The sequence below is a fragment of the Cucurbita moschata genome, unplaced genomic scaffold (assembly GCF_002738365.1).
Source record: "Cucurbita moschata cultivar Rifu unplaced genomic scaffold, Cmos_1.0 Cmo_Scf00009, whole genome shotgun sequence".
In the NCBI taxonomy this organism is placed as follows: Eukaryota; Viridiplantae; Streptophyta; class Magnoliopsida; order Cucurbitales; family Cucurbitaceae; genus Cucurbita; species Cucurbita moschata.
Genome location: NW_019268525.1, coordinates 3,949,754 through 3,977,255, shown reverse-complemented (window position 1 = coordinate 3,977,255; position 27,502 = coordinate 3,949,754). Strand labels below are relative to the sequence as shown.

Sequence of the window (27,502 nt, the reverse complement as noted above, 5' to 3'; positions counted from 1 at the left end):
CTTTCGTTCCTATTTTCTAAGACCATTTTGCAAGAGCGGAGTTTGAAGCTTAAGCATACATCGTCCGAACCAACGAAGACTCAAAATTTAGTTGATTGACTTACTTGAGGGCAAGAGTGAGTGTCGCACCATCGCACCGAAAATCCCAAAAGAGCACAACTATAACACTAAGCTATGTGCATTAACACAGTGCCTAGTACACGAGACACTTCTAACTGGGTTCTTTTAGGTCAACCATGCGCGCTAGGCCAAGTGCATGTCACATTGTGTTTGGCACGCGCGTAACCATTGGATTCTCTTTTCTCGGAGGTCCAAAATGAGTTGTTTTAAATTCTCAACTTCCCAAGGGTGGGCTTAAAACAGTCCAGTCCAATGTAAGTTTGGGCTTAAGTGGGGGCAAACAAGCCCAATATAAGTTTGGGCTTAGGAAAGTAACCCATTTATAATGGGCTTCCGTAAGCTTTGGATTGAGAGAAATTTTGAGCTTATTTTTCTTCGGAAATTTGTGGCAAATAGCTTAATTTAAATTATCTCGCTTCATTCAAGTCAACTTAGATGGCTTCTCAACCACATGTAATTATATTTAAGAAATATAACTAAATTTAAGACCAATATAATACAACTAATCAAAATTACCCTTTTAGAAAAAAAAAACATGCATAATATAATAATAATTTAAAAAACTCATGGAGGGAGATAAAGAAGAATAAATAAAAAGAAGAAGAACAACAAACTGGAATTTCAACTTTTATGGAATAAAATTTTGTCGGCAATAATTAAAAAAAAAAAAGAACCAGAAAAATGATGAAATAATAAATTAATTAATAAAAGTGGAGGATGGTAGCAGCTCATAGCGGCGTGGGACCCATGCATGAGGTGGCCCCCATCCCTTTTGCCCTTTCCTCCTTTCTCCCTTTAGGTTTACATTTTATTTCTTTAATTATTTTAATTCAACTTCAAATCTAAGCGAGAATAATTAGAATAATTTTCACTTTTAAATATTTATGTTTCTTTAATGCCTATTTTTTTTTAAAAGAAATTAATTATTGTTTTTGTTATTATCTGCCTCCGTTACTTCCCTTAATACAAAATATTTTCGAAATAATTTCCTATAATATCTCAAATTCTAAGCGATTGACTAATATTTTTATTATTTATTTATAGAAAATAATTTCTGAGAATTTAAATAAATAAAAAATCAAATCAAACACTCTATAAATTAAATGAAAAAAAAAAGTAGGAGGAAACACGGGATTTAGGACATTTTGTTTCTTTATTCTGTGTCGAAAATAATAATAATAAAAAAAAAGGGCAGAGAAGTGTTGGGAGTGTGGTGTCTGGCAATGCACGTGGGTGGTGTGCCTCTTTTTCCCTTTTCATCAGTCAAAGCTGTGCCCACTCTCTCTCTATTATAACCTACCTTTTTCCTTTGCTTCCCATTTTGAAGGGAAATCTTTTTATGCCCCCGACCAAAAATAACATCAAATTATTCCTAATCACACTCATTATTTAACTATATATGTCCTAAATATTTTATATAATAAAAATATTAAAAATTAAAAATGTGTGAACAAACATGATGTATTACTGAAATTACATTTTTTTTTGTTTAAAGCTTACGATGGTATAAATGGTACATATATTTCTTTTCAAGAGACGAGATAGCAACCTGATGATTAAGTTCGTATTTTCCTCATTTTTTAAAACTATCACGGTTTTAATAAATGGTATGGAAAGAAGAGGGGAGCCATCAGCCAAATATAGGGCTCCTTTGGACTGAATTATTGCTATCACCACAAAATTTTGCCCCACAAAAAAAAAAAAAACTGAAAAGAATATTATACGAACTGAAGCTGAAGTTAAATTTTACTTTCTGTAATATTCCACCTCAATTTTGAAATATAATGGAAAGATAATTGCTTTATAACTTAATTTTTAATTTTCAAATATTAAATTCTATTTTTATTTTTTAATTTAATATAGGTGACGATTTGAACCTTTCACTTTTTTAATTAAAATTACCACTTTTTTTTTAAATTTTTAAAAAAGAGAATATAGCACATTCAAAATATAAAGTAAAAAAAAAAAAAAAAAAGTAATTTTGACCGATTTAAAATTACTCAGTACACATATTTTGAATTTTATAAGTTTTAGGGATAAAGTTGATATTTTAAATTACTTCTAGCAAATTTTAATAGTTAAAGACACAAATAATTCTTTTTAGGTTAAAGGCTTAAATTCAATATTATCTTGGTTTCTATTTTACCAATAAATTTTTAAATCTAACTCTTTTGATATTTATTATATGAATTTAATTTTTTATTTGGTCCTAAAATTCTACAATATAAAAATTAAAAATGAAGTTTAATTAGTTGATGTATATTAACTACTATGTTGTGATACAATTAAATTCAAACTTGGAAGAACCAAACATGTCACATTTGAAATGATCTAGTTCAAATTTCAACAATAAAAGTGTTGGTTTTGAAAATTGTGTAGGATGAACTGAGTTGATCATATAATTCATTAAAATAAAAAGAAAAAGAAAAAATCAAAAGTGTATTAAAAAAAAAAAAAAAAAGGTTGAATGGTGAGGTGGTAAATTCAGAAAAAGCAAACAAAACCCCTTTAGCGCGGCAGTTTTAATTCGAAAAACCTAATAATATTATTATTTTAGTGGGAAAGGTTGCAGAATTTACACCTAACCCAGAAGTCGACGCCATAACCATTTCAACGCTCATCTTCCTCTCTTCTCCACCTCATAAACAATCCCATTACTCCTCCGTATGATCATAAATTTCCAGATCTAGAACATGCAGTGAAAAACGAGCGAGAGAGAGAGATTGCTCGCTTTTTCTCAAGCTTCCTTTTCAGTACCAGTACCAGTAACTCTCAGATTGTGATCTTTCTTCTCTGGATTTGACGTCCTATCAATTCACTTCCAATCAACTTTCACTGCTTTTCAATTCCTGGTTATTCACTCTTCTTTTTACTTTTCCATTTTTTTATTCTTCTTATACTTCGCCTCGTTTTTTTCATGCTCTTTCGCCTAATTTTTATGTTTCTGCTTTCGGAACTGTAACAGAGGGTCGGTTCGGTGTGAATTGCTGGACGGCATTATTTCACTGCCCACTTGAAGGTATCTAAGCTGAAATCGTCAAGTTTGACTTCATGGTTTTCGATTCGGTTTGATTGCGTCACAGTAGGTATGCGGCATTGCATGATGTTTGATGTTTATCCTTGTTTTGTTCTACCAAATCTGTATTTGGTTTAGCAGGAAATTTGTGGAGCATTTCGTTTGTTTAAACCTGTACTCTGGTAACTCTGTTTCTGTTTTCGGAGAAAATTCGTTTTGCTTTTTATTTTTTTACTTTTTGATTTCTGTTCTGGTTTTGTTTTTACTATCGAATTGAAGTCGGAACTTCCTCTGCCTCCGCGTGGCAATGAGTATTATCGAGGTTGTGAAAATTTTTTCCGAGGCTACAAACATTCCTCGAAGTTAATTGTAGAATGTTCAGATATCTGAAATTAAACTTCATATACAATTATTATATGATTTGGAAAATGATTTAAAATGAATGGGGGACACATGAAGTCTTTGACAGACTGTTAAATTGGACCATTACCAGAAAACTCCAAATTGTTTATATAATACAATAAATTGATGGCCGGTTGTTTTTGATGCTAAGTGTGCACATTATCTGTCGTTTTTTGCTAATAGTAAAAAAGAGACAAGGAAATTTAGGTTCATGCTTTTGATTAAACTGCTGAAGAAATTGTATGCGAATTTGCACTGACCCATGATTAGTTTGTTGGTGCAGATCATTTAGGAGGCAAGGCAGTGAGGTTCTGTCGACCCTACTGCCGCGTATGGTCCTACAAACACTTGATGCGTTGCTGTATCTAAATTGTAATAAGTCGATCGGTAGAAAGTACTATGGGTAGCTGAAAGAAGACACGACTAAGAATGCTGTCTCTTTGCACACATAGATCCCTTTATGAATGGTCACAGATTCTTAGTTATTGATTGAAGTTTGCGGCTGTGAAGCCGAGAGGAGACGGCGAGAAATGGGAGCTGTCGGTGACGAAGAGCTATCAATGGAAGAGACAAGTGGGCGTGAAGAGAGAATTTTGGTATCAGTTCGTCTGCGCCCTTTGAACGAGAAGGAGCTTTCAAGGAATGGCGTTTCGGAATGGGAATGCATTAACGAAAACACTATTATATGCAGGAATGGGCTTTCGGTTGCTGAACGCTCCATATATCCATCTGTGTATACATTTGGTACGCCGATGCCCTAGTGAAATATCAAATTGATCAACTTTTTGTTCTTCAAGTCTCAGTTCTGGGTTCTAATTTTTCAAATCGAGCATTTCCAAAACAGTGGGTGCTTGAATTGTCTCCAATTTATGGCTACAGTGAGGGGCCTGCTTTTAACTGTGATCCTGAATATTTTATTGTCTGCTCTTTTGCTCTCTCGCCGCCCTTTTCTTTTATGAACGGCTATAGACAGGGTATTCGGCTGCGGTTGCTCAACAAGGAAGGTCTATGAGGAGGGTGCGAAGGAAGTTGCTCTTTCTGTTGTCAGTGGAGTTAACTGTATGGAAGAACCAGTCCCTTTTTTCCCTCTTTGCATTCGATTATTTACATGAAATTCATATTTATCCTTTTCCCAATTCCCACTGGATTTTTTCCTACAGCAACTATTTTTGCTTATGGACAAACAAGCAGTGGGAAAACGTACACCATGAGTGGAATTACCGAGTATACCATCGCAGATATATATGACCACATAGAGAAGGTAAGCATAAATAATGTTGGTTTGGTATAGTATTTTCCCTTTTCCTGGTCTAATTTTATTTTCCTTTTATTTTGTCAAGCACACGGAGAGGGATTTTCTTTTGAAGTTTTCTGCTATAGAGATATATAATGAATCTGTGAGGGACCTCCTTAGCCTAGACAATACTCCTCTCAGGCTCCTGGATGATCCTGAGGTGACTAATCATGTCTGACTTTCTCTCACCCTTGTATTCAGTACGTTCATTTCATGATATTTGATTTTTAAGTTGTTTTGACAGAGGGGAACCACGGTTGAGAAACTCACAGAGGAAACTTTGAGGGGCTGGAATCATTTTAAACAACTTTTATATCTTTGCGAAGGTAGTGGCAGTTTCAAATCTTCTCCTCCTTACAGGAATAAGTTTTGTTTGGCTATATGATGTTATTTGTATATTTTTGCAGCTCAGAGGCAGGTAGGGGAGACATCTTTAAATGAAGCAAGCTCCAGATCTCATCAAATTCTTAGATTGGTATCTACATTGCTGTCTTTGCTGTTGTCAATTCTTATAATTACTTAAGTAATACTGTTAATTATTTCTTCCTTCCAGACAGTTGAGAGCTCAGCTCGTGAATTTCTTGGCAATGACAAATCTAGTTCTCTCACGGCTACTGTGGTATGAGCACAATTTTCCTTATTACATTGATAAGGAATAGAATTGATTTATTTGGTGAATAAATCAATAAAATGAAATAATTTTTGGATACAGAATTTTGTCGATCTGGCAGGAAGTGAACGTGCATCTCAGTCGTTATCAGCTGGTGCACGCCTGAAAGAAGGTTGTCACATAAATCGTAGTCTACTAACTCTTGGGACTGTTATTCGTAAGCTCAGGTACTTTGTGCAATTTTCCTCTTTCTACTTCTCTGTTAAGCAGACAATGTTCTTTGTTCACTGTTGTTTGGTGTGCATGTGATAATTGTTTGTCTAATGTCATTTCAATTGGTCCGTCCAAATGTTTCTTGAGTTTTATGTAGAGTGAAGAAATTGGAACTGTTTAATCCTTCGACTTTAGAGGAGGCAGCAACTTCTCCTTTGCCATCGAAATAAGGCAACTCCAACTTCCTATAGTACTTTGGAGCCGTCTCCTCCCTCCTTACCTCACTGGACCCTAGGACTCCTCGTTGAATCTTCTTTCATTTCTACTTCAAACTTCATGTAGGTTTTGATAACGTCTGTCTTGTTAATCTCTTCAACAACTAGTTAAAATGTCTTTAAGCAATATGATGATACTGTTTTCCATTGCTAAAATTTTTTGCACCTCTGTTGCCAATTCCAACCTAGCTTCCACTGTTTCCATTTTGTTATCCATCTTCTCACTTGGTATCCCCAGAATAGAACTCTTATACCAATGGAGATGATACTGATTTATAGAGAGAGGTATGTATCACAATAAGAAGGTATAAGACTCGACTGTTTGAGAGGTTTGGCAAATCTCCCATTCATAGAAGTCATCTCTTTGATGCCCCTGTGAGTGAAAACCTGCCATAGTAGATTATATCCTCTTCTCGGCACACAGAATAATTTTTATTGGCATGTCAGAGGAAGGTGGGGGCTCGTTTAAGATCTATTCAATGTACAAGGGTGAAATTTAGATGTTTAAGAAGTATAGGTAAGAAAATAGAATCTGTAGCAAGTAGGGGGACCTAATAGTATTTTAACCTGGTATTTCTATCAGCTCCTTACGTTTTCCTCTTATATTTTGGTTCTTATTGACATGTAAAGTCTTTGTTGGATGCAGTAAGGGAAGAAATGGACATATTCCTTTCAGGGATTCAAAGTTAACTCGTATATTGCAATCTTCCTTGGGAGGCAATGCCAGAACTGCCATCATATGTACCATGAGCCCTGCTCAAATCCATGTTGAGCAATCAAGAAATACACTCTTTTTTGCAAGTTGTGCTAAAGAAGTTGTAACTAATGCTCAGGTGAATGTAGTTGTGTCCGATAAGGCTCTAGTAAAACAACTGCAAAGAGAATTGGCAAGGTTGGAAAGTGAGTTAAGAAGCTGTGGACAAGCTTCTGTATCAACCGATTCTACATTAATTAGAGAAAAAGATATCCAGATTGAAAAGGTAATATTTAGTTGTCTTTCATCTTTTATATGATTCGACACTGAATTATGACTTCTCATTTTGTGACTTCATAATTGGTTTAGCAGACGTGGATAATTTTAATTCATATGCTAGTTTGCACTCTATTAAACTACATCGATTATATGGTGCAAGTGATATACATATACCTCCCTTTAAAAATTATATTAGTAGAAACGGACTTGGTACTATAGCTCTCTCATGTTACTGAATCGCCAATACTTGGTTATTGCTATTTTTTCAAGGTCGGGCCTTTTGCACAGTAAGAAAAATACACTCTGTAGTCCATAAAACCAAATTGAAACAGGAATGACTATGTTCTATGGTCAGAAGTGTCCAACTTTTTCCTCGAGCATAATAAGATATACTGAAATTAATATGGATCGAGGTGTCTTAGTAATGCCAAGGGCTTCAAGACAATTGCCAGGATTTAGCCCACATGCTATCCAGGATGACACAAAATAGAGGGACTAAGATACCTCGGTTCATATCAGAAATTATATGATTGGATTTGGATTTAAATTTTTAATCTCCCCCTCTATTGATATGCTTGTGTCATTTGGAATGCTTCTTTAGCTTTTACTTTCTTGGAGGGCATTAGATTGTTCTATCAAGGTTGGTACTTAATCTAAATTATTCCTTCTCTTCCTTATTTGCCTCATCCTGCAGCTAAAGAAGGACTTAAGAGAACTTACCTTGGAACGAGACTATGCTCAATCTCAGGTTAAAGATCTGCTTAAAATGGTTGAAGAGGACAAACCTTTAATATCATCGGTATGTCATTTTACATTTTGAAGAAAGCCTCCTCTTATGCTATAATAAAACGAAGTATTTGATGTTTAGTTATTTGCATCTTCTTTCAGACAGAATCAGATGATCAATACCCAAAATTACAGGCACGGTCTTCATGGAACTTTGAGAATCGCCCATCTGAGACAACAGTAATGACATATTCTCGAATCCATGGTGATGTTTCTGGATCTTTTGATCCATCTCAATATTCAGGTGCTAATAGCAGGTCTGATGATAATTTTATGCATCTTGTTGAAGTTGAAAAGAATTTTCTGCAAGGTAAATCCTCTCCACGAGTATCGTCAATGGTTCCCTTTCGGGTTGATGCTCAACAGCACATGGAGGTAGAAGAACTGTCCTGTGAGAACTCTGAGGATATATGCAAGGAAGTTCGATGTATTGAGATGGAAGAATCAAGTGTGAATGGATACTTAGTTTCTACCATGCCAGGTTCTAGCCCAGAAAGATATATTGATTCGACTGCTCCCTCTCCACTAGCAAACACAACCACCTCAAAAGTAGCTGATAATGGGCAAAGTAAAAACTGTAAATTAGAATCATCCCCTTCAGGAGAAGATATCGAGTCCAACAACTTCAGTCCCTTCTATGTAGTCCAATCCCCAGAGACACCTTCGCCATGGGTGCTGGAGAAAGATATCTGTTGCTCTGGAGGGTTAAAGTTAACTAGGAGTAAAAGTTGTATAACTAGTCTTACAAGAAGCTTATCTACAGAGAACATCAAGGAAATCCAGGGCACACCACCAATTTGGAATGGAAAATACTTCATAGGGAGACCTGAGGGTTTCCAAAAAAAACTTGCTGCATTGAAATATGATGTTGAGAATGAGAGGTCGTCAGTAACTTGTTCTCAAACTTCCCAGAAGAGTGCTTCTAAGGATGCGGTTAGTGAACAGAATATTGATGTGTTAGAAGATGACAAAAGTGATATAACTACTTCGGCTACAGAGGTAGAACATGACCAGATATCCAAAGTTGAAAGCGAAAATAAACTTCTTGATACAACAAAGCAGATGTCCAACCTGGAAACTGAAAATTGTCTTCTTGATGCAACAGTGAGTACTCTTTTGGTAAATGTGCCTTTTATAACATACTAATTTATGGATGCTAAATTTTTGTTCCATGAGATTTACAAGTCATTGATGCAGTCCAGGCCTGTATATAACTAAAAGCTTGAGAAACTTAAAATAATGACCAGATCAGTTTCCTTTCTCACACGTTTCCGAATACGAGTGCCTTCTTTTTTTTTTGAGGTGTTTTGTTTAACATGTTTGTCTTGTATTCTAGGTGCCTGGGGCTAAACCAAAGCCAATTGAATCCGAGAAAAATGTGGAAGATCTCAGCATGGTTTCAACCGTAAGTGACAGGATAAGTCCTTCAAAATGGCCTTCGGAATTCAAAAGGCTTCAAAAAGACATCATTGAATTGTGGCATACTTCTTACGTCTCATTGGTGCATAGAACCTATTTTTTCCTTCTATTTAAAGGTGGCGATCCAGCTGATTCTATTTACATGGAGGTAGAGTTCAGAAGACTATCTTTCCTCAAACACACATTTTCTCAGGGAAATCGAACAGTAGAAAATGGCCAAACACAACCAGCATTGAGGTAAGCTCGATATAATTTCAATCTATATAAGTTTCCCATTTTTATTTTCTGTTTTCTTTTTTCTATTAAGCTTATGAACACTACCTTGAAATTCTTCATTTTGCTATCTACTTCTACTCATGTTTTCAAAAACCAAGCCAACCGACCCAAGTTCCTTAATTTCTATCATAATCCACCTCTGTAATTGATAAGAAAAATGGAATCCCTCCTATGATCAGTCTGAAGGCCCTTCGCGGTGAGAGGCAAATGTTGTGCAGACAAATGCAGAAGAGGCTCTCCAAGAAACAAAGAGAGGCCCTGTTTGTGGAATGGGGCATCGGATTGAATTCTAACAATCGGAGGCTGCAATTGGCTCACCTTCTGTGGAATGATGCAAAAGATATGGATCACGTAAGAAGGAGCGCAGCCATTGTTGCACAACTTGTTAACTACGTAGAACCAGATGAGGCTTCCAGAGAGATGTTTGGCCTCAATTTCGCTCCACGGCCCGATGCTCGAGGGATCACATCGTTGGAAACAAAGAATGAAGGCTGCCTTCTAATGTAATCCTCTCGCTAATTATTGTACAGATTATATAGCAATTGGGGTAGTTTCTTTTCTTACTCGATCTCTCTGACTATTAACTTTAACTGTAAGGATTATTTGAACTTAAGAAGTTGCTAAAGGAATGTGCCACTGCTATTCTTACCTTTATTTCTTTAAGGAAACCATTCGATTTTTGGAGTGTCCAGAAAGAACATGCAGTAATTTTTTCAGAATGAAAATTTGTAGTCGTGCAATGTAGAAACATTGGTAGCTTTTCTTGGGTTTAGATCACAAGTCGAAAAGAAGCATTGATTATTTCATTTCCAGGGTTTTGCCCAGTTGTAGATCTGTTCACCTGGGCTATGTTGGGTAGGAGTAAAGTGAGATTTAATTTGATGGAATCAAAAGTTTAGAGGGGAAATTTGATATTTTCCTCTGAAAACTATCATATTGACTAAACATCCCTAACTGGGTTGATCGGTTTGATCCTAACTAATAGGTAGCAGAGTCAGTCTTACCAACATTGCGAAATAAAAACGCACATCATAACTACCTTACTATTTAGTGTATTTTCAAAATCTTTGATCTACCTCTAAATTTAAATTTAAATTTGATAAATTGGTCCATGTAAACTTATATAAAATAGAAATAATGCCATCATTTGCATTAAGCCAAAACTCTATTTCAATCCTAAATTAACATCCAATAACTTTTATTTGCATACACAAGATAATTCAAATTCCTATCCATACCTGATTTCAATCTTCGATGGCTTGAATATAATACTCGAACAAATGTTATTATTTTAGTCTAGACTTACAAAAATATTCATTTAGGTCATTATCCATATCTAATCTCAACCTTGGATGTTTCTAAAATTTAAAATTCAAACAATTGTTATTCAATTATTACAGCGCTTAATGATTGTCTCAACTTAAATACATACCTACCTATCTACTTATACAAAATTAAATTAAAGTAATCACAATAATGATAATAAATATTAAACTGGTCACAAATCAACAAAATAATATATACCATCTTTAAATTTTATTCCCAATGGACAATTTTTTTTTTAATGCTTGTGTTTAAATGGTAAAAAATGTCGAATTTTTATTTTTCAGAAAAAACGTTGAATTTCGACTTTTTTTCCTGCTATTTTCCTATTATTCTTCATCGTTTTGCAGCCCATTCATACATAAATAAATGTCTTATACCCAATGGACAAAATAGAAATAATAATAATAATAATGATAATAAATAAATAAATAAAGACGGCTAGTTTTGATTCATTAATTTGAAGCGAACTACAAATTTAGTAGTTCATTTTTTATGTTGTGTTTATTTAATTTATAAATTTTAATAAATGTCTAAATAAATTTATAAAATTTAAAAATATTTAAAAACTCATTGAATTTTTTTTATTTATGTCTAATGAGATTCCCACGTACTATTTTTTTTTAAATTAACCGTAGGATTTAATGTAAAATTGAATAAGACTCACTTTCGTATTTAGTAAATTGGTAAATTTTATTATTATTTTTTTTTCCCTAAACTCACTTATATAAAAGTTAATTTTATTTAATAACATTTTTTAAAAGTTATTTCAAACCATATGAAATAATTTACTTTATAAATTTTAATATAAAAGTTTAGTTGTTATCATTTCAAATTTGAAATAACTTTAGAATGTACATACTAAAAAAAATAAATAAGATATTGTACATGAATTTTGAAAAAAAGATTTAAAGCATTACAATTATTAAATTTTCAAAAAAAATTTATAATAAAGTTTAAAAATTACAAACTCAAAAAAAAAAAAAAAATTGGAATAATTCAAGTGGATAGAATGAGTATCCATATAATTCTAAATATATTATTATTATTATTATTGAAATATAATTCTTTCCAATATCTTATTCTTATCTAAAGAGATTGCATTGAATTTGATGTACCCTGTTCTACCAACTTAATTGGCTTCGATTTTGAAATTTCCGCTGCGTGGTTGACCGTCTTCCCCTTCTGTGTAATCCCTCCACCCTAAAACCTCTTCGTTTTTTTTTTCCGACTCCGAAATTATTTCGGCCTGATTCAGTTCTTTGAAGTTTTTTCGAGGAAAATTTTGGCGCCGTCTTAGCTTCTTTGAAGATCCTGGAAGTGTAGCCATGGCTATGCAGCAGCAACATCTTGATAAGATGCAACTCCGCCAGAGCTATCGTAATCTCTGGCATACTGACCTAATTCATACAATTCAGGCCGACACTCCCTGTACGTTCTTGCGTTCTTCCATCTCTCTTTGCTTTTGTTGCATGTTTGTGTTGATCTTTGTCTGAATTTTTTTGATTTCTGATGAGGGTTAATGTTTGCTTGCAGATTGCTGCCTTGCCTTGTGGTGGTGAGTTGGATGCTTGTTTTTTTTTTTTGCCTTTTATCATGTTTCTTTTACTTCTGCATCGACTTTACTCATGGATCTGTTTTAGTCGCCTACATTTTTTAATTTTTAACTTTTTTTTTATGTGTTATTGATCTATTTGTTTACTCTTTTGATTGAGGACATTGGCTTGTCTCTGCTCCTTGTTATTCTGGTGATGTATTTTTCTTGCATGTGCTCTTCCGAGATCTTGACTTCTTAGGTGGAGACGTTGACTCGTTTTGATTTTGCGTTGACTTGGGCTGTTCTTATTAAATTTGATATTGTTTCTGAAATCTGATTAATAAATTGTGCTGGTTTTGAGTGCGCTGATGAAGATGGCAAAACAATGATTAGATTCATTAGACAAACTAAACAACACGACTCAGTAGTTATGCAGTTCAGAACCAATATCATAGAATCAACGTCAGTCAAGCAAATTGAATTTAGTGACGTCCAACAAAGATCATCCTATTAGCTTTAGATGAATCCTTTATAGGAATTATAGTTGTGTTTTCTTTTCAACTAGTTTAAGGTGTCGGTGGTGCTATTGGAGATTATCCATCTTCTTTGTTTCTCTCTGCGCATTTCATTCCTATGAGGCTTTCTCAAAGGTAGCGAGGATCGAGCAAGGTTGCTTTATGAAGGAAGGAATTGGCTATTAAGATATTTTTACCTTACATTTGAAAAGTGGATTGCTATTATTCATGTTAGGATGTTCGTTTCTTATGGTGGTTGGATAAAAGTGAGGAATGGAAAATGAAATCTTTATTCTATCTACTTGTGGTAGTTTAAGGTTTGTGGTCAAACAATGGTTAGGAAGATGGATTTAGAGGAAGATACTGTCGAAGTTAAAGATAATTGCTGTGGGTTCATATTAGCAGAGGTGGATTTGTGGCCGTCTCTGGTGTTCACAAATTTTTCCAAGTGGTGGCTATGCCTGTGGCTCATTCTAATTCCCCATGGTTAATCAATAGAAATCCTAAATTCTGTAGTCCTTTTACACAAAAGGATGCTGTAACCTTCTTACCCAAATGGTATTACTCCAAGTTTTGTGGTTTTCCCGTTCTTGACATTATGTCTGCTTTGTTTGTATTAGTCCAAGTTTTATGGTTTCCTGTTTTTGAATTTAAGTTTACTTTGTTTGCATTGGGCCATTGACTGAAATGATATGACTGTACCTTATCCAGCATGAATCATTATATAATGAATTACCTTAATAATTGCTGATGATCTTTCCCATGTGGACCTTCCACTCCTTGATGGAAGATTAAAAGTATGTATGGCTTAGAGAGGAGCGTGGCTCAGCAAGAAATCACGAGTTTGCTAATTGCTTTCAGTTATCATCAATAGATTGTGACAGCTAGTTTTTAAGAGCCAAAACATTTAGTTCATGTAGTCACTTCATTCCTTTTCTCTTGCAGTGGACCCTGTGTATCGTATTTGCTTCGTAAAAGAGCTCTATATAATGACATGTCAAGGTAATTGATTTTGTTTTCTCGACTTTCTAAAGAGTTTGAAAGTAATTTGATTTTGTTGAGTCATTTTCTTGTTTTCTTTTTGTATAGGTATGTCTGCTGTGCAGGCTATATGCCTTGCAGTGGCCGGTGTGGAGAAAGTAAATGCCCTGAATTTTGCCTTTGCACAGAGGTACGTCATTTTTTAGTTGTAATATTTTTATTTATCGAGTACCGGTTACTTATTTATCAAGTTCGCTATACTCCAAAAGCAGAGATATTTTGATTAAATATTAAAATTCCCCTGTACATCATGTTGCAGATGTGTTTAATCTTGGGTTTAGTGTTTTATGTCTAGAGGTTGAGGAAGAACATCTCTTTTTGAATAGCATATCTATGTTTGATTTGTATAATAAACACTTCAAATTCATTCTCACTTTCAGCCCTGCCGCAGTTAACACCTGTTTATTTGATTGATCTTCAAGGTTTTCCTCTGCTTTGGGAATTCAGTGGCCTCAACTTGATTCTTGTTGCAAGACGAATTCAACATACAGACAACAAAATGTGACAATTGTATTATCATATGTCGTGCTACCAGCTTCGTCTCTCAAGTTCCTTCAATAATTCCTTGTGTCCTTATTTATGTGTTCTCAAATTATTCAGGGTTTTATGTTCTGTCTACAACAAATAGCATGTATATTTTCCATCGTCGCACTGATAGTAGGAAGTGAAGAAATTCAAGAGGCTTCTCAGCTTCTGTCATGCTTGGCTGATATGGTGTATTGCTCGTAAGATTGCCCTTCCAAATCTCGCTTATCATTTATTCTCTGCTGCTTTTTCTAAGCTACTAATAACAACTCTTCTTTCAACAGGGTTTGCGCATGTATGCAGGTAAGTAGTGAAAGGATGCTTCAGGTATCAAAATTTAAATGAATAATCATTAACTTTTGGGTGATTTGCAGACCCAACACAAGATTGAGATGGACAAGAGAGATGGCATGTTTGGACCGCAAGTAATGGCAGTGCCTCCTTTTCAACAGATGTCTCGGATCGATCAAGCAATTCCTCCCTCAGTTGGACATGCACCACAGCCTGCATATGGACAACCCTATCCTGCTCAAGGCTATCCAGCTCCGGGCTATCCACAATCATCTTATGGCCCCTCTGGACATAACTACTAGTAATCTCAGCACTCTTCCACAGGTACCACGGTCATTCATTGTGATTTGTCCATGCCATGTTCATCCTTCTGTGAATTTCATTCGAGTTTGTCGCTCTTACATGTATGTGTCAATTTGTATAATGATCAATACAGGGTATATTTTGTGAAGTGGTTAAGAATGATTTGGATGTGTTAAATTTCTGTAAATTGGAACTTTATTTGGAAAAATGAAAGTATTTTTCATTTCTCCTTGTTTTCATGGTTGAGATAAGTACATGCTTGAAAATATTAGTGTCAATTCAAATCTAGACTATCTAAGATAAGTTATTAATAAATTAACCTGTAATTTCAGGTTAGCTTTATTTTACAGTCTTTCTGAACAGAGGATGTGTTAATTCTTTCATTCTCATGAATTTATGATCACATTTATTTTAATAACATTGCCAGGTTGTTCTTGTTTGGAGATGCAATAATTGGGCAAACAATAAAGTAATCAATAATTATTGAATTCCTGACATAATGAATTATCTTTCAGCAAATGCATGAATTCAATTTGAAAAGAGACGGCAGTGTAAAGTGGCCATGCTGTTATTTCAGAGTGCGAACCATAGCTATAAGTATCTATTTTGCACGTCTAATTATCTTAACATTTGGAAGTTACTGCTCAACTCATAATTATCTTGTTGTTTGAATATGTAATCGACTCTAGAATTCTAGAATTGGGATATCGGGAAAGAGGGTGGACCGAAGAGTAAAGCCCTTGTTTGATTTGATATCGTCTAGGCTTGGCTTATGTTTTTTAACTGCTTCATACCGAATTATGGGAAGAGTTTGTACCCCTTTTAGGCATTTAAGTTCTCATACTTTTAACCTCGAGCTAGAACAAGAATGGTAGCGAAATCTAATTGCTTAACTCAATTTAAATAAATAATAATAATAATGTATGGTTGAGAACACAAAATGTATATATTTAATTTCAATACCGTCCATGATAAACTCCAATACACATACTATGTTGTAAATGATTAGATAGCAAAAAGAAAAAAACATACATCAGTACACCCATTTGAAATCACTATCCCTAATTCTCTAACCTTTGTTCAAATATAAATCTTGAAAGCTAAGAACAAAAATAAAATAAACCCATAAATTCAGAGAAGACTTGTGTTGTAATGTTACAACTCCAGAAAGCCGCCACTTTTAGAAGAAGCAGTTGGAGTCGCATTGGCGGTGGTGGTCGACAAACTCCATTGATCTGAAAACGCCATTGACGACGAGAAACTGCTGCTTGTGCTTGTGCTCGTGCTCGTGCTTCCACATTTAGCCACAGTTCTAACATTCTCTATCAATTCTTGAGTGTGCCCTTCCTCCTCCAATATCTCCACCAACCGCTTCGGACTAATCACCAATTTCACCTTCCAAACCCCACCGTTCTTCTCACTGCACCTCGAAAACACCTCCGTCTGCGACCTCCTCAATGCCCCCTGGTAATCGAACGACATCCTGTACGGTGCCATCGCAACCGCTGCCGTCTCTTCCGGCACGCTGTTTGACCTCACGTGCCCCTCCCGCGCTCTTATCATCCCCATCTCCCCCTCTCCCCTGTTTCTCGGAAGCAAATAGTACGATTTTCCTGTCAGAAGCTCCTCGTCGTGCGGCAGTGGGTTCCAGAAAAGGTCGTGGCTTTTGAATATTCCGTAGCCGGGAAACTCATCGGCGATGCATCCGACGGTGATCGGAGAACCCAACTCCATAATCCCGCCGTTGGATGTGATAACTTTGATTTTGCCCTGAATCTCCCCTGACCTTCCGCCAAACAAACAATTACCCATTTTGTTGGAGAAAAAGAACAGAGGAGCTCTGCTCCACTCTGTTCCCTCTGTTCTGTAGGATTGAATGAAGCTTTTTCTTTTTGGGTGATAAATTCAAGGAATGGAGAAGAATTGGAAAAAGGGTTGTCGGTGGGGAATGTTATCTCTTTTTGGAAAATGAATGGTGATTGATTTATACAGCTAAGACGAGGAATAGGGGCTGTAGGGATTAGGGTAGTGGAAACAAAAAGAAGGATTTCAAAAGATAAAGGAAGTGGAAGAATAACAAGCGGCATTCGTTGATTGGAGAGCAGAGGCAGATCAGAGCAGAGAAGTGAGCAATAGCGTCGCCTAACTTTATAGTACCATGCCTGGATTTGTCCAACTGCTTCTTCTTCATGTTCATGCGCCCAATTTTTCCCTAATTTAATTCTCTTATCCCCAACTGTTTCATGAATTATTTGTTTCTTTATTTGACTGGTCCTTGCACGGTCTGTTATATATATATATATATATTTATTTATTTATTTATTTGAGTTCTAGATAAAAATTCAAACTTTTTATGTTTTTATTAGACTAAAATTAAAAAGAATAATTTTCTATTCAATTGAGATAGACAATCAGATTTAATCATTTAAACTGAGGGTATCAAAATACTAAAAGGTATAATTTTGTGTGGAATCTCTAACTTTAGCATCAATTGAAAATCAACTAGAAACAGTATAAGAATTCATACACACTTTGTTAATAATGGTCAAATTTTGATTCATGCACGTTGATACATTGCACCATTGACATGTGAGTTCAGTACATGCCATGTTCGTAACGGTAGAAGCTAAAATAATTTTTTTAGATTTAATTGTAAGCTTCGTTCATGTACTTTGATTGTTGTGTCATTACATCTCTAATTTTAAAAAATTATCTAATAAGTTTATGAACTTTTACCAATTTTTGAAATTTAGATGAGGGTGGATACTACTAAAATCCCATAATTTATAATTTTTTGAGTTTTGGATGTCCGTTAAAAGCGGCCTTAATGTTTAAACTCTAAACTCTTCTAAAGTGCTTTATGATCAAATGCTTAAATCCCTGTGCAAACACTTTGTTTTTTCAGCGTCTTTGAATAGTAAAGTACTTTTAAGACACTCCATTTCCATGATTCGCGGGGAGTGCTTTAGGCTTTGAGATAGCCTTGTGATCCACGCACCACTGTGGGCTGCTGTAACAAGTACACAAATTTATGTCCACATTTCACAAACCCAACTCATACCTGAAGAACTCAGCTCTAAGACTCTAACACGCTTAAGCTATCATTAGTAGATATTGTCCGTACAGAAAAGTCTAATAAAACAGTGTCACCGCCAAAACAAAAGGAAAAAAAAGACTTACACAACACCAATAGTAAAGAAAACAGTTGCCTCGCCCCTTGCGCTCCCAGTGAACTACCATGGCTCCTGTTGTTGGGCATTCTGCCAAAGTTGTAGCAACGACAAGCATGTTGTCCCATTTTGACCGACATCTCTCGAGTTGCATTTTCGTACTTTGAGATCCTAAATCGATTGGAGAGGAGAACGAAACATTGTTTATAAGGGTATAGAAATCTCTCCCTCCTAGTAATGCCTTTTAAAAACTTTGAGAGAAAGTTCGAAAGAGAGCCTAAAACAATATCTGCTAGTAGTGGGTTTGAGCGGTTACAAGTACATACACTGTTCTACTAATGAAGGGTGATAGATCAGTGTAAAGCAGTAAGAAGTAAGAAGTGGTCATTTGGAACAATATTTGTCTTCAATACTCGGTTTAAAACAAAAATTGAACCCACTTTACTATTGCTGGAAAGAACGAACTAAAAACCCAAAGAGGAGCAATGAAGATCATAAGCTCACCAAGAACATCAACAATTCTGGGTGTCCCCAAAATCTCCGACAAAATGGAAACCAATGCCACACGAATGGATTAAAAAAAATGGTGGGTTTTACTCCAAATCGATTCCAATGATTGCAAAAAGCTGTAGAGTAGTATAAAAATCAAGATACAAACACTAAAAAAAGGATACCAATGACACATTTTGGACATAGTTTATACAAAGCTGACACTAAAATTGTCACTCATTTTAATAAACTTTTCATTTCTTTTAATTAATTTTTAACACCAAACTTTTTATATTAATTAAAAACAATGATCTCTAAACCATACAAATATATATTAAAATTTTACCTTTCAAATCTATAAACAATATTGAACTAGTGTGACGTGGTAAATTTGTGATTTCTCTAAGCTGATTAAACTTTGACTTTTGATCGTGGTTGGATTAACTAAATTTGTGATTTCTCTAAATGCTCCATCCATAAAATGCTCAACCACAAATCCAGACTTTTGAGTGGGGAAATAATGTAAAGGGTAAATTTGGACAAAAGAATTAAAGTATTAATAGGTCAAACTCTGAAATTCTTCATGTAGTGAGAATTCAAATGTAGTAGAGGAGGCTCACATGAAATATCGTAATTTATTTATTTATTTTTTTACTTTTTTTACTTTTTACATTGGGCTCAATGGTGAATGTTACATGAGGATGAAACTTTAGTAGTGGGCCTAGTAAAAGACAATGACAAACAATGGCAAAAGCAATTATAAAAGGATGATGTCAAATGCTACTATTGTCATAAGAATGGTAAAGGCATTACACATAAAAGTGCAAGACTACAAATACAAGAGGCAAACAAAGTACTCGGGTAAATCCATCAACTTTGTTTGGCTGATTAAGTGACTTTGATCTTAATGTCCTGACTACTATTGTGAAGCCTTTGATCTGCCTCTCTTCGTCATTCGAATTACTACCTCTATTTTCCCTTTTGATAGCATACTCTTCCACTGAGTGTAAGATTAAAAGTTTCCTTGTCTGCCAGATTGGTCAAGTCTTGTAAGATTAAAATTGGTAGGTTTTAAAATTGTTGCACAAGATTGAAACTAATACAAATAGCAGGAGGATCATCGGCTAGAGCTGCAGCTCGAATCCCGAGTCAGCCAGCCGAGACTGTCAGGCTCAGAGGAAGCCGCTAGCGGGAATAGCCGTGAAGCCGGTATTCAAAAAGCGTGGCCGTACGGCACATGGCAGGCTGGCAGGTCGCTTCCTTGGCAGTTAGCAAGCATTTAGTGTGTGCGCTCCTCTTTCTTCCACACACTCTCTCTCTCTCTCTCTTTCTCTCTTCGCCTCTTTTCCATTTTGCACATTTCAATGCTTCCTTCCTTCCGCTTACATTACACCTCTGTTTCTTCTTTGTCCCTTTGATCACTCACTCCCTTCGCCCCATTTCTTCTGAAATTCCCATCTCTTCTTCCCTTCTAAATCTTCTCTCGTTTTCCTGTTTCTCATCTTCCAATCCCCCTCCATTCTGCTTCCATTCGAGGTATTGTAATCGAATCCCTCTGCATTTATTGCTGTACTGTTATGTTTCCCTTCTCTGCTTCTGTTTGTTTGGTGAACTCAGAGTGATTTGCCTGTTTTAATGGGGTTTTTCATTGTCAGTGAGCTTAAATCAAACACTAATTACGATTCTGTTTCTTTCTTTTTCTTGGGGTTTTTCATTGATGATTACCCAAATTGAATGTGTTCTTCACATGGGCATTTCTCGTTTACCTTATATATATTCTGCAATTTCCAAATGTAATATCGGTTTTCAGTTGACTTTGATGAGATATGCTTTCTTGACTTCTTGACTGTTGTCTAGGAAGATGCTGCGAAGGTTTCAGAAGGTTTTATTTATTTAATTTTCGAATTGGTAATTGGAGATTTTCATTCGATTCTGCGCAGAGATTGAATAATTTTCTTTTCCTTTCAAATTATAGCTAATAAATTGAATGCTGGATTCTGTTTTTTCCCCTTTTCTCTAAGCTTAGGAATTAAAAACATCATTTTCATCTATTCTGTCAGAAACACATATGTTCCATATTTTCATCGAGCTTCTTATTGTTTTCGTTCTTAGCTTGTCTTTTGGAAATATTAAGAATTATATGATTTATTCATATGGGAAGGGAATGTAAAAGCTGTTGGAACAATCAAACTTGCAAATCCATAGAAAATTCTCCAGTTCGTCTACGATCTATTTGCTCCGAATTGATATTTGGCTGTTGGGCATCAATGAAATGAGGATATGATGTCATCATGTCACTTGTACTCGAGAGAATTCAAGGAAGAGCCTATTTATGAGCACCAAGCTTATCCTGTCTTGCCGTGGTTCATTTATTATCAGCACAATGTGCCCGTGAAGTATAGATATATTTACTACGCTTCTCCCATGCTAGAGCCATTTATCATTTCCTGATCTTGTTCGTGTAAACTACAGGTACTGCCACTCTTCTATAATCCCTCTTCCCCTTTTCCTGATACTGTTCTGCTTTTGTCTTTTACTACATTATATAATATAATATTCTTCAGGACTTCTTAATGGAGTTCAACATCTCTGAAGTTAGATTCCACTGACACAAACAAAATTCATAATGGCCTACTGATCAGCAAAAGCGGGTTGCTGCTTATTATTGCTCGAGTTGAGCATGAATTCTTGCACTATATGTGGGTCACAGGGCTTCGGGGTATTTGGCTGCAATCTTGAAGTCTTCTGAACTTGTGTTCTTGTTTTGGTTAGGTTCTATTTGAGAAAAGACTTCTGAAAAACTTTCAAAGAAGGGTTCAAAGAATGCTGGAACCGGAGTTTTGTGCTTCTAGAATTCAGTCTCCTTTTCGTGAGGAGAGTTGGGATGAAGAGCTTTCAGTTCTTCCAAGGCACACTAAAGTTATTGTCACTGGAAATAACAGAACAAAGTCTGTTTTACTGGGATTGCAAGGCGTAGTTAAGAAGGCTGTTGGCCTTGGAGGCTGGCATTGGCTGGTATTCTCTTTTTCATCCTGTCTTTTCCCTTTGTTCCTCGTCTCTTATTTACCCTCTGTATTATGCATTTTTCTATCTGCCCATTTCCTTGTCGTGAAAGTTACACCAAAAGTCACAACAATAACCAACTATGATTGGAGAAATGCTATTATTTTGTTTTAGCTCCTACGTTTCTAAGCTAGAAGCCTGTAATCAGAAGGAATTTATGACTCCACTTGATAAGTTTTCTGTTCTTAAAAATTGTGCTTGCTTCTAATCTCCTTTAATAACACATTTGAGTTCTTATAAAGTTCCAAAAACAGAAACTATTGTTTCCATTTTCAAATTTTAGCTTAGATTTCTTATAGTATATAAGACGATTATTTTCGGCTGTTTCAATTTATCTCTGTGAATTTTGATTAAAGGCTTTGGAGATGATTAGCTGTATGGTTGGAATGTTCCGACAAGGCTCCGCTTAACGGTCTCTTGCATGGCTCATTTCCCGTGCAAAAGAACGAAACTAGTTACCCTACCTCTGTTTGATTATTTAATGAATTCACTTCATTCGTTACCTCATGATCCTTAGTAGTATGCTAAATTAGATTTTGACTATAAAGGAGTTTGATTTTTGCTGTGATGGACTCTTTCCATGTAAGGTTTTGAAAAATGGGGTTGAAGTGAAGCTGCAAAGGAATGCACTGAGTGTGCTGGAACATCCCACAGGAAACAAAAATGATGATCATGATTTGGACAACTCAAGTTGTAGCTCCGACATGGGTGAGAAGGACAATGATCTGTGTAAGTCACATCTTCATGTTGCCAAATGATGGACATGGACCGACCTCCATGTTCCCAAATCGTTTCTGTTCCCTTTTTAAAGTGGATTTTATTTAGCCTGAATTGTGTGGGAGACTTAAAGTATTACCGTTCATGGGCAGCTAGCAGCATTGTTTTCCACAAGATAAGCAAACAAAGAGTGAGACAAATTAGGCCATGGGCTCCATCTTCATCGGCAAAGCCAACAGGTCGGGGCAGCTGTGGGGAAATTCAATCTATTCACATGCCGAAACTGGTCACGGTGAGAAATTTGGAAACCATTGATTTTCTTTTTTTGATATCCATCGAGTGCCCAAACAAATATTTGGTTGTCAAGACCGTAGGATTTTCATATAGCCCTTCAGTTCTGAAAATTGGAGCAAATTGGATAGAAAATCTTGAGATTTGTACTTTTTAGGGGTAAAATTCATTTGAATTTATTTTCTATTAAAGTAACTAGTTTAGTATCCCCTCCCACTCGTTCCTCTCTCCAATTGACGTGAGATCTCATAATCCACCCCCTTCGAAGTCCAGCATCTAATACCATTTGTAATGGCCAAGCCCACCACTAGCAAATATTGTCCTCTTTAGACTTTCCCTTCCGAGCTTCCCCTCAAGGTTTTTAAAACGTGTTTTTTAGGGAGAGATTCCACATCCTTGTAAAGAATATTTTGTTCTTCTTCCTAACCAATGTGAGATCTAAGAGTCTTTGAATAGAATTAACAATTACTAACTAGCCTACTTTTTTATATGTTGCTACCAAGTAGAAACAAATTGCAAACTTGATGGACCAATTAGAAACAATTATTCAAACCTCGAGATTATGATTTTAGGCTCATGAGCTGTTTTTCTTGAATCTTGGGTAGCTAAGCATTGACAAAATTGTTTGTTTTTGGAGCATGCAGCGGGTGAAACTGGGGAAACTAGGAACAGAATCTTTGTGGAGATACATCAGGCACTTCAATCTAGTGGGTCTCACTGCAACACTTGCAATTTTATGCTTCTTCTTTTTTAAAATTTTTTTTCTCTATATACTTAACTAAATCCATTCCAGGTGAATAGCATTTCAAATGCTTCAAGGGACCAAATCCTTCACGTTGTGCAACGACATTTTGCATTACAGGTTCTTTCTCTTTCTCTTTCTCTCTCTTTGCTGTTTGCATTTGAAATTATGAACTACTTTGTTTTGAGAAACATATCTGTCTGTGTTCGTTTATTTGATACAGACGAGCTTGAACGAGGCATCAGTGATGACTGAATTCATTCGCACTGTTAAGAGACGAAGGGAGTGAATCGAGTGACAGCGAGCGAGCGTGAATGATGATTGAAAAGTGATTTCACACAAATGTATGTTTGTATAGTGATTATGTCTGTTAAATGCTAACTATAACTTCGTAGCTTCTAACTTCTAACACTCGACCTTGATTACTACCTAGACCCGTAATATATTTTTAGCTTCTTTCTCTTCATGAAATTTTAAATGCTTTTCTCAACTCCAACATAACTTCTTACCTTGATTTCAACCAATAAACATTGGATCCTGCTCCTCTCTATATAGATGTGCTGAAAGAGAAAAAAATTAAAATTCGTCTTGTTTTTGTGTTGCTTATTGGATTAAGTGTTGTGACAAGTTTATGAAAGAAGAGTAGCTTCCGAATATTTGATACTTAAACATGCATGTTTACCGTAAAAACTATAATATTAGTCCTTATGAAAGTTGGATCAAACCATATATAGACTATTTATAAAATTTTATAAGAACAAAATTTTAAGTTTCATATACTAAAAGAACTGAATGAAGGCAAGTTTATAAGAGAATTAGTTAAATTAGTCAACGAACTCCCCTTCCCTGCAAGTCCCCACATCAACACCCAACACTCCTTCCTTCTCCATCCCCACCACTCTGCAGCAATTCCTCCTTGGGGCCTAAGAACAACACCAGGAACATCGTTAAGATATGAACAATGATATTAGTTTAAATGAAAATGGGAAGCAAATGGTGGTAGAAACAATACTCACAGAATCCCAAAGGCTGGGGTTGGGCTTCTTAAACACCATGACCATATGAAGCTCAGCAGGATCAGGCATCTTCCACTTGCAAAAGGGATGAGCCACACGGTCTCTCATATACTCACTCACAGTAACCCCACCAGAGGAGTTGAATGTGGCATTTGAAAAGTAGAAGATGAAGGGCTTCTGGCACGGGTTTCTGGTAACAGGGCGTGTGTTGAATGCATAAGCAGTGTAATCCGCTTTTCGATACCAATTCAAGAACGTTCTTGAAGGCATTTCGATCTCTCGAGCCAAGAAAATGCCTCGGAATATTTGGACTGTGAAGCCCCAGGAAATGGAGATTGTCCACCCCTTGGCTCGGTTGTAGCAGATCGATTGCTGCATCAGGGCTGCCGAGTCTAGCTGCATTGGAACAATGAGGCGTTGGAGACCTTCAAGCCTTGTTGCGTCCGGGAAAATGGGCTCGACGATGTCGAGGTGATGGAGGGATACTAATGGAGTTACTGGATGTGCTGCTAGTAGCCCGAATAGGTTGCCATAGACATCGCACTGATTTGTGGTTTTGGCCAATATCAGACTGTGTTAGTTCGTCTATAAATCTTTAATTTTGTGTCTAACAAAATCTTTAATGGATGAAAAAATAAATTATAATTTATTTTTTAATGAAATAAATGATGAGGGAATTATTTTGTTTTAGTTAAAAAGACCTCGTAATTTGAGACAGATGAGGTGGCATTCATTGATTATGTGGGTCCCAAGTAATCACTACAACCTCAAATTTCGAAGTATTTGACAAAGCATTGTGCAACTCACCACCTCAAACATCCAAAATAAAACTACTTTCACACGCCACCTCACTGCCCTCTCAAGCTTACGCCACATGCCACCGTGGCATCCCGACCTCTCATGCTTACGCCACCTGCCACCGTGGCTTCAACATCCATTTCTTGGTCATGTTTATTTATGGAGGTGCTAATTAATATTGGACTCAAATTTTTATTTTTCAAGAAATTAAGAAATTATTATTTTGAGATAAATTTTATGTTCAACTTTTATTTTTTCAATAGTAAATTATTAATAAATAAATAAATAAATAAAAATGGAACTTGTAATTTAGTACGCACCTGATGGAAGCCAAGTTCCTTAGAGAGAGGGACGCCGAGCTCCGCCATACAAGCCTGAATCCGATCATCGGAGCCATAAAGCGTTGGATATCTCTCCAAACAACCGTCCAGTATCTTCTCCAACGCCTTCGCCAACGGATAACTGATCGCGAATCCTCCTCCGCCGTATGCCATTCCATACGACAGCTGAATGTTCTGCAAATGGCTCTCCGACGAGCTTCCGATGTAATAAAACCCCTTATGATCATATTTCCTCAGCACTCTCACCAAATTCTCCGTCACAAACACCGTGTCATCATCCCCCATCACCACCCACCTCACATTCTCCACTCCTAGCCTCACCGTCTCCGCTACTATCCTCGCTATCCTTATCGCCGACCGCTTCCCCTGTCTATTCCGGTACGCGAACCCCGTCGTGTCCTCCGACACCATCACTGGCGGCAGCAATTCCGCCTCCTCTGCTTTTGTTCCCACCGGCTCGTCCATCCACACCACCCCCCTCATTTTTCTGGGGTCGAACCAGAGCTTTATATACTCTTTCCTCTGCTCCCACAGCTTCGCCGATGACGCGATTCCAAACACAATGTCTTGGATTTCGGTCTCGGCGTGTGGTTTCAGTGGGAAATTTGGGAATGTTCGGTTTCTGATGAAGAAGGGTGGCGACGAAATTGATGAAATTCTGATGGATTCATCAGGGCAGGGCTCGTCAGAAGAGAGAAGCTTGAAGGTATAAACGATGTAAGTGACGGAGAGGAATAAGATGAGAATGATTAAGAGCTTGGGGAGTGGTCGGAATGTAGGGGAGACGGCGGGTCCAAAGGGCGGAGGCGGCGGCGGAGGAGGCTTCTTCATGTGATTCCAAATGGGATTGTGCGAGTTTTTCACTTGGTAAATGAGAGAATATGAACGAGGGGAAATTTGCAGAGATTGTGTGCAGGGTGTCTCTGATTTGTTGCTATTGATTTTGGGATTGAGAGTATTAATGGAAACGTGGAAGGAAGTGGGAGAGGTAATGATTTATATTAAGACATGTCAATTTTTATGGTTTTGTTGGGACTCCGAAGTTTGGTATGTGATGCAAATTGTTGGCGTTTGGCGAATGTTGTTAGCGGTAAAACTTGAAAAAGGTCCGGAATTGGGACGTGGGGTTGGGTTGGATTGGATTGGATTGGATTACGGTTCAAAATAACATTTTTAGTTTTCATTTTAACTATAATGTATGAGAGTCCTCCAAAATCTGTTGAGTTGCATTAACCTTAAAACATTTATTTATGGACTCAAATTAACTCTTTATGTTAGAATATAAAATGTATATACTTCTTAATTCTTCCATAATCACTTCAGTTGTTAAGTTGCATGAGAGACAAAGAGGACTCCAGTAAAAATGATGGAAAATAAATTTTAAAATTTGTAAAAATTAATATAATATATAAATTTCCCTTGAAAGCTTGATGTATATTTTAATTTAATGATCCAAAGACACGAACTAAGCTATGGGCTTTATTTTGTAGGCTACAAATATAAGCCCATGACAGCGTGCTATTTTTGGTTGTAGAGTTAACTTAACCCAGGTGGTGGTTGATCTATATAATGGTAAGACAAGGGTCTGTCCGGTAGAAGAACTAAACTTCGTTTATAAGAGGTGGAAATCTTTGCTAGGCATCGGTTGGGAGAAGAATGAAACACCCTTTATCAAGGGTGTGAAAATTTCTTCTGAACCACTCTCTATAAGGTCTATAAGCTCATGCATTTCATGGATATTGCATTTTCTAGAGTTCTATAATTGGGTTGGTAGAATATTCTTGAAGAGTTTTGGAGATTTTGTTTCTTCTGGATTTTGAGTCCAAATTTGTGAGCATCTATCACATATTTCCAAAAGTAGACATGTGTTCATAAAAATTAGTCTATACTCATAATATCGTCTAATTATTGGAGGATTTAGTATAGAACAAATGAAAAAAAAAAAAAAAAAAAAAA

General features: G+C 36.2%; 4 protein-coding genes and 1 pseudogene across 10 annotated transcripts; 3 read left to right on the top strand and 2 right to left on the bottom strand.

Annotated features, from left to right (window-relative positions):
- Nucleotides 1–2,700: 2,700 nt before the first annotated feature.
- LOC111447578 (kinesin-like protein KIN-7E) lies at nucleotides 2,701–10,038 on the top strand. 5 transcript variants are annotated; one of them, XM_023086819.1, is made up of 15 exons: nucleotides 2,701–2,972; nucleotides 3,086–3,139; nucleotides 3,822–4,282; nucleotides 4,508–4,597; nucleotides 4,699–4,799; nucleotides 4,879–4,992; nucleotides 5,077–5,158; nucleotides 5,240–5,307; nucleotides 5,386–5,451; nucleotides 5,545–5,669; nucleotides 6,577–6,910; nucleotides 7,598–7,702; nucleotides 7,792–8,793; nucleotides 9,026–9,345; nucleotides 9,564–10,038. In XM_023086819.1, exons 3-15 carry the CDS (start codon nucleotides 4,069–4,071, stop codon nucleotides 9,889–9,891), a joined length of 2,949 nt encoding a protein of 982 aa, XP_022942587.1. In that variant the 5' UTR covers nucleotides 2,701–2,972; nucleotides 3,086–3,139; nucleotides 3,822–4,068; the 3' UTR covers nucleotides 9,892–10,038. The 5 variants fall into 5 exon arrangements, with proteins under 5 accessions (XP_022942587.1, XP_022942586.1, XP_022942584.1 ...); XM_023086818.1 differs by having other exon boundaries at nucleotides 3,809–4,282; XM_023086816.1 differs by having other exon boundaries at nucleotides 3,086–3,206.
- A 1,749-nt stretch (nucleotides 10,039–11,787) lies between these two features.
- On the top strand, nucleotides 11,788–15,158 carry LOC111447873 (annotated as a pseudogene).
- A 685-nt stretch (nucleotides 15,159–15,843) lies between these two features.
- Nucleotides 15,844–17,116, bottom strand: LOC111447612. Its single transcript, XM_023086867.1, has one exon. It carries the CDS (start codon nucleotides 16,729–16,731, stop codon nucleotides 16,075–16,077), a length of 657 nt encoding a protein of 218 aa, XP_022942635.1. The 5' UTR covers nucleotides 16,732–17,116; the 3' UTR covers nucleotides 15,844–16,074.
- A 2,775-nt stretch (nucleotides 17,117–19,891) lies between these two features.
- LOC111448038 lies at nucleotides 19,892–23,862 on the top strand. Of its 3 annotated transcripts, XM_023087483.1 has the most exons (9): nucleotides 19,892–20,114; nucleotides 20,740–21,050; nucleotides 21,143–21,277; nucleotides 21,351–21,593; nucleotides 22,229–22,370; nucleotides 22,511–22,650; nucleotides 23,294–23,356; nucleotides 23,443–23,511; nucleotides 23,615–23,862. In XM_023087483.1, the coding sequence occupies exons 4-9, from the start codon at nucleotides 21,402–21,404 to the stop codon at nucleotides 23,678–23,680; spliced, it is 672 nt and encodes a 223-aa protein (XP_022943251.1). In that variant the 5' UTR covers nucleotides 19,892–20,114; nucleotides 20,740–21,050; nucleotides 21,143–21,277; nucleotides 21,351–21,401; the 3' UTR covers nucleotides 23,681–23,862. The 3 variants fall into 3 exon arrangements, 2 of the variants coding, with proteins under 2 accessions (XP_022943251.1, XP_022943250.1); XR_002711354.1 differs by lacking the exon at nucleotides 21,143–21,277 and having other exon boundaries at nucleotides 23,287–23,356; nucleotides 23,615–23,684; XM_023087482.1 differs by lacking the exon at nucleotides 21,143–21,277 and having other exon boundaries at nucleotides 19,893–20,114.
- A 231-nt stretch (nucleotides 23,863–24,093) lies between these two features.
- On the bottom strand, nucleotides 24,094–26,548 carry LOC111446967. The gene is made up of 3 exons (XM_023085912.1): nucleotides 25,526–26,548; nucleotides 24,408–24,950; nucleotides 24,094–24,314 (listed from the first exon to the last, which is right to left on the bottom strand). The coding sequence occupies exons 1-3, from the start codon at nucleotides 26,375–26,377 to the stop codon at nucleotides 24,216–24,218; spliced, it is 1,494 nt and encodes a 497-aa protein (XP_022941680.1). The 5' UTR covers nucleotides 26,378–26,548; the 3' UTR covers nucleotides 24,094–24,215.
- Between the last annotated feature and the right edge of the window lie 954 nt (nucleotides 26,549–27,502).

Bases quoted from the DNA above. Each gene is read 5' to 3' on its own strand.
- LOC111447578 (XM_023086819.1), top strand. From the start codon at position 4,069: ATGGGAGCTGTCGGTGACGAAGAGCTATCAATGGAAGAGACAAGTGGG. The intron at 5,670-6,576 runs GTACTTTGTGCA...TGTTGGATGCAG, and splicing joins ACTGTTATTCGTAAGCTCAG to TAAGGGAAGAAATGGACATA. The intron at 6,911-7,597 runs GTAATATTTAGT...CTCATCCTGCAG, and splicing joins AAGATATCCAGATTGAAAAG to CTAAAGAAGGACTTAAGAGA.
- LOC111447612 (XM_023086867.1), bottom strand. From the start codon at position 16,731: ATGGGTAATTGTTTGTTTGGCGGAAGGTCAGGGGAGATTCAGGGCAAA.
- LOC111448038 (XM_023087483.1), top strand. From the start codon at position 21,402: ATGCTGGAACCGGAGTTTTGTGCTTCTAGAATTCAGTCTCCTTTTCGT. The intron at 23,357-23,442 runs GTGGGTCTCACT...AATCCATTCCAG, and splicing joins ACATCAGGCACTTCAATCTA to GTGAATAGCATTTCAAATGC. The intron at 23,512-23,614 runs GTTCTTTCTCTT...TATTTGATACAG, and splicing joins AACGACATTTTGCATTACAG to ACGAGCTTGAACGAGGCATC.
- LOC111446967 (XM_023085912.1), bottom strand. From the start codon at position 26,377: ATGAAGAAGCCTCCTCCGCCGCCGCCTCCGCCCTTTGGACCCGCCGTC. The intron at 24,951-25,525 runs GTGCGTACTAAA...ACCACAAATCAG, and splicing joins AGGAACTTGGCTTCCATCAG to TGCGATGTCTATGGCAACCT. The intron at 24,315-24,407 runs GTGAGTATTGTT...TGTTGTTCTTAG, and splicing joins ACCCCAGCCTTTGGGATTCT to GCCCCAAGGAGGAATTGCTG.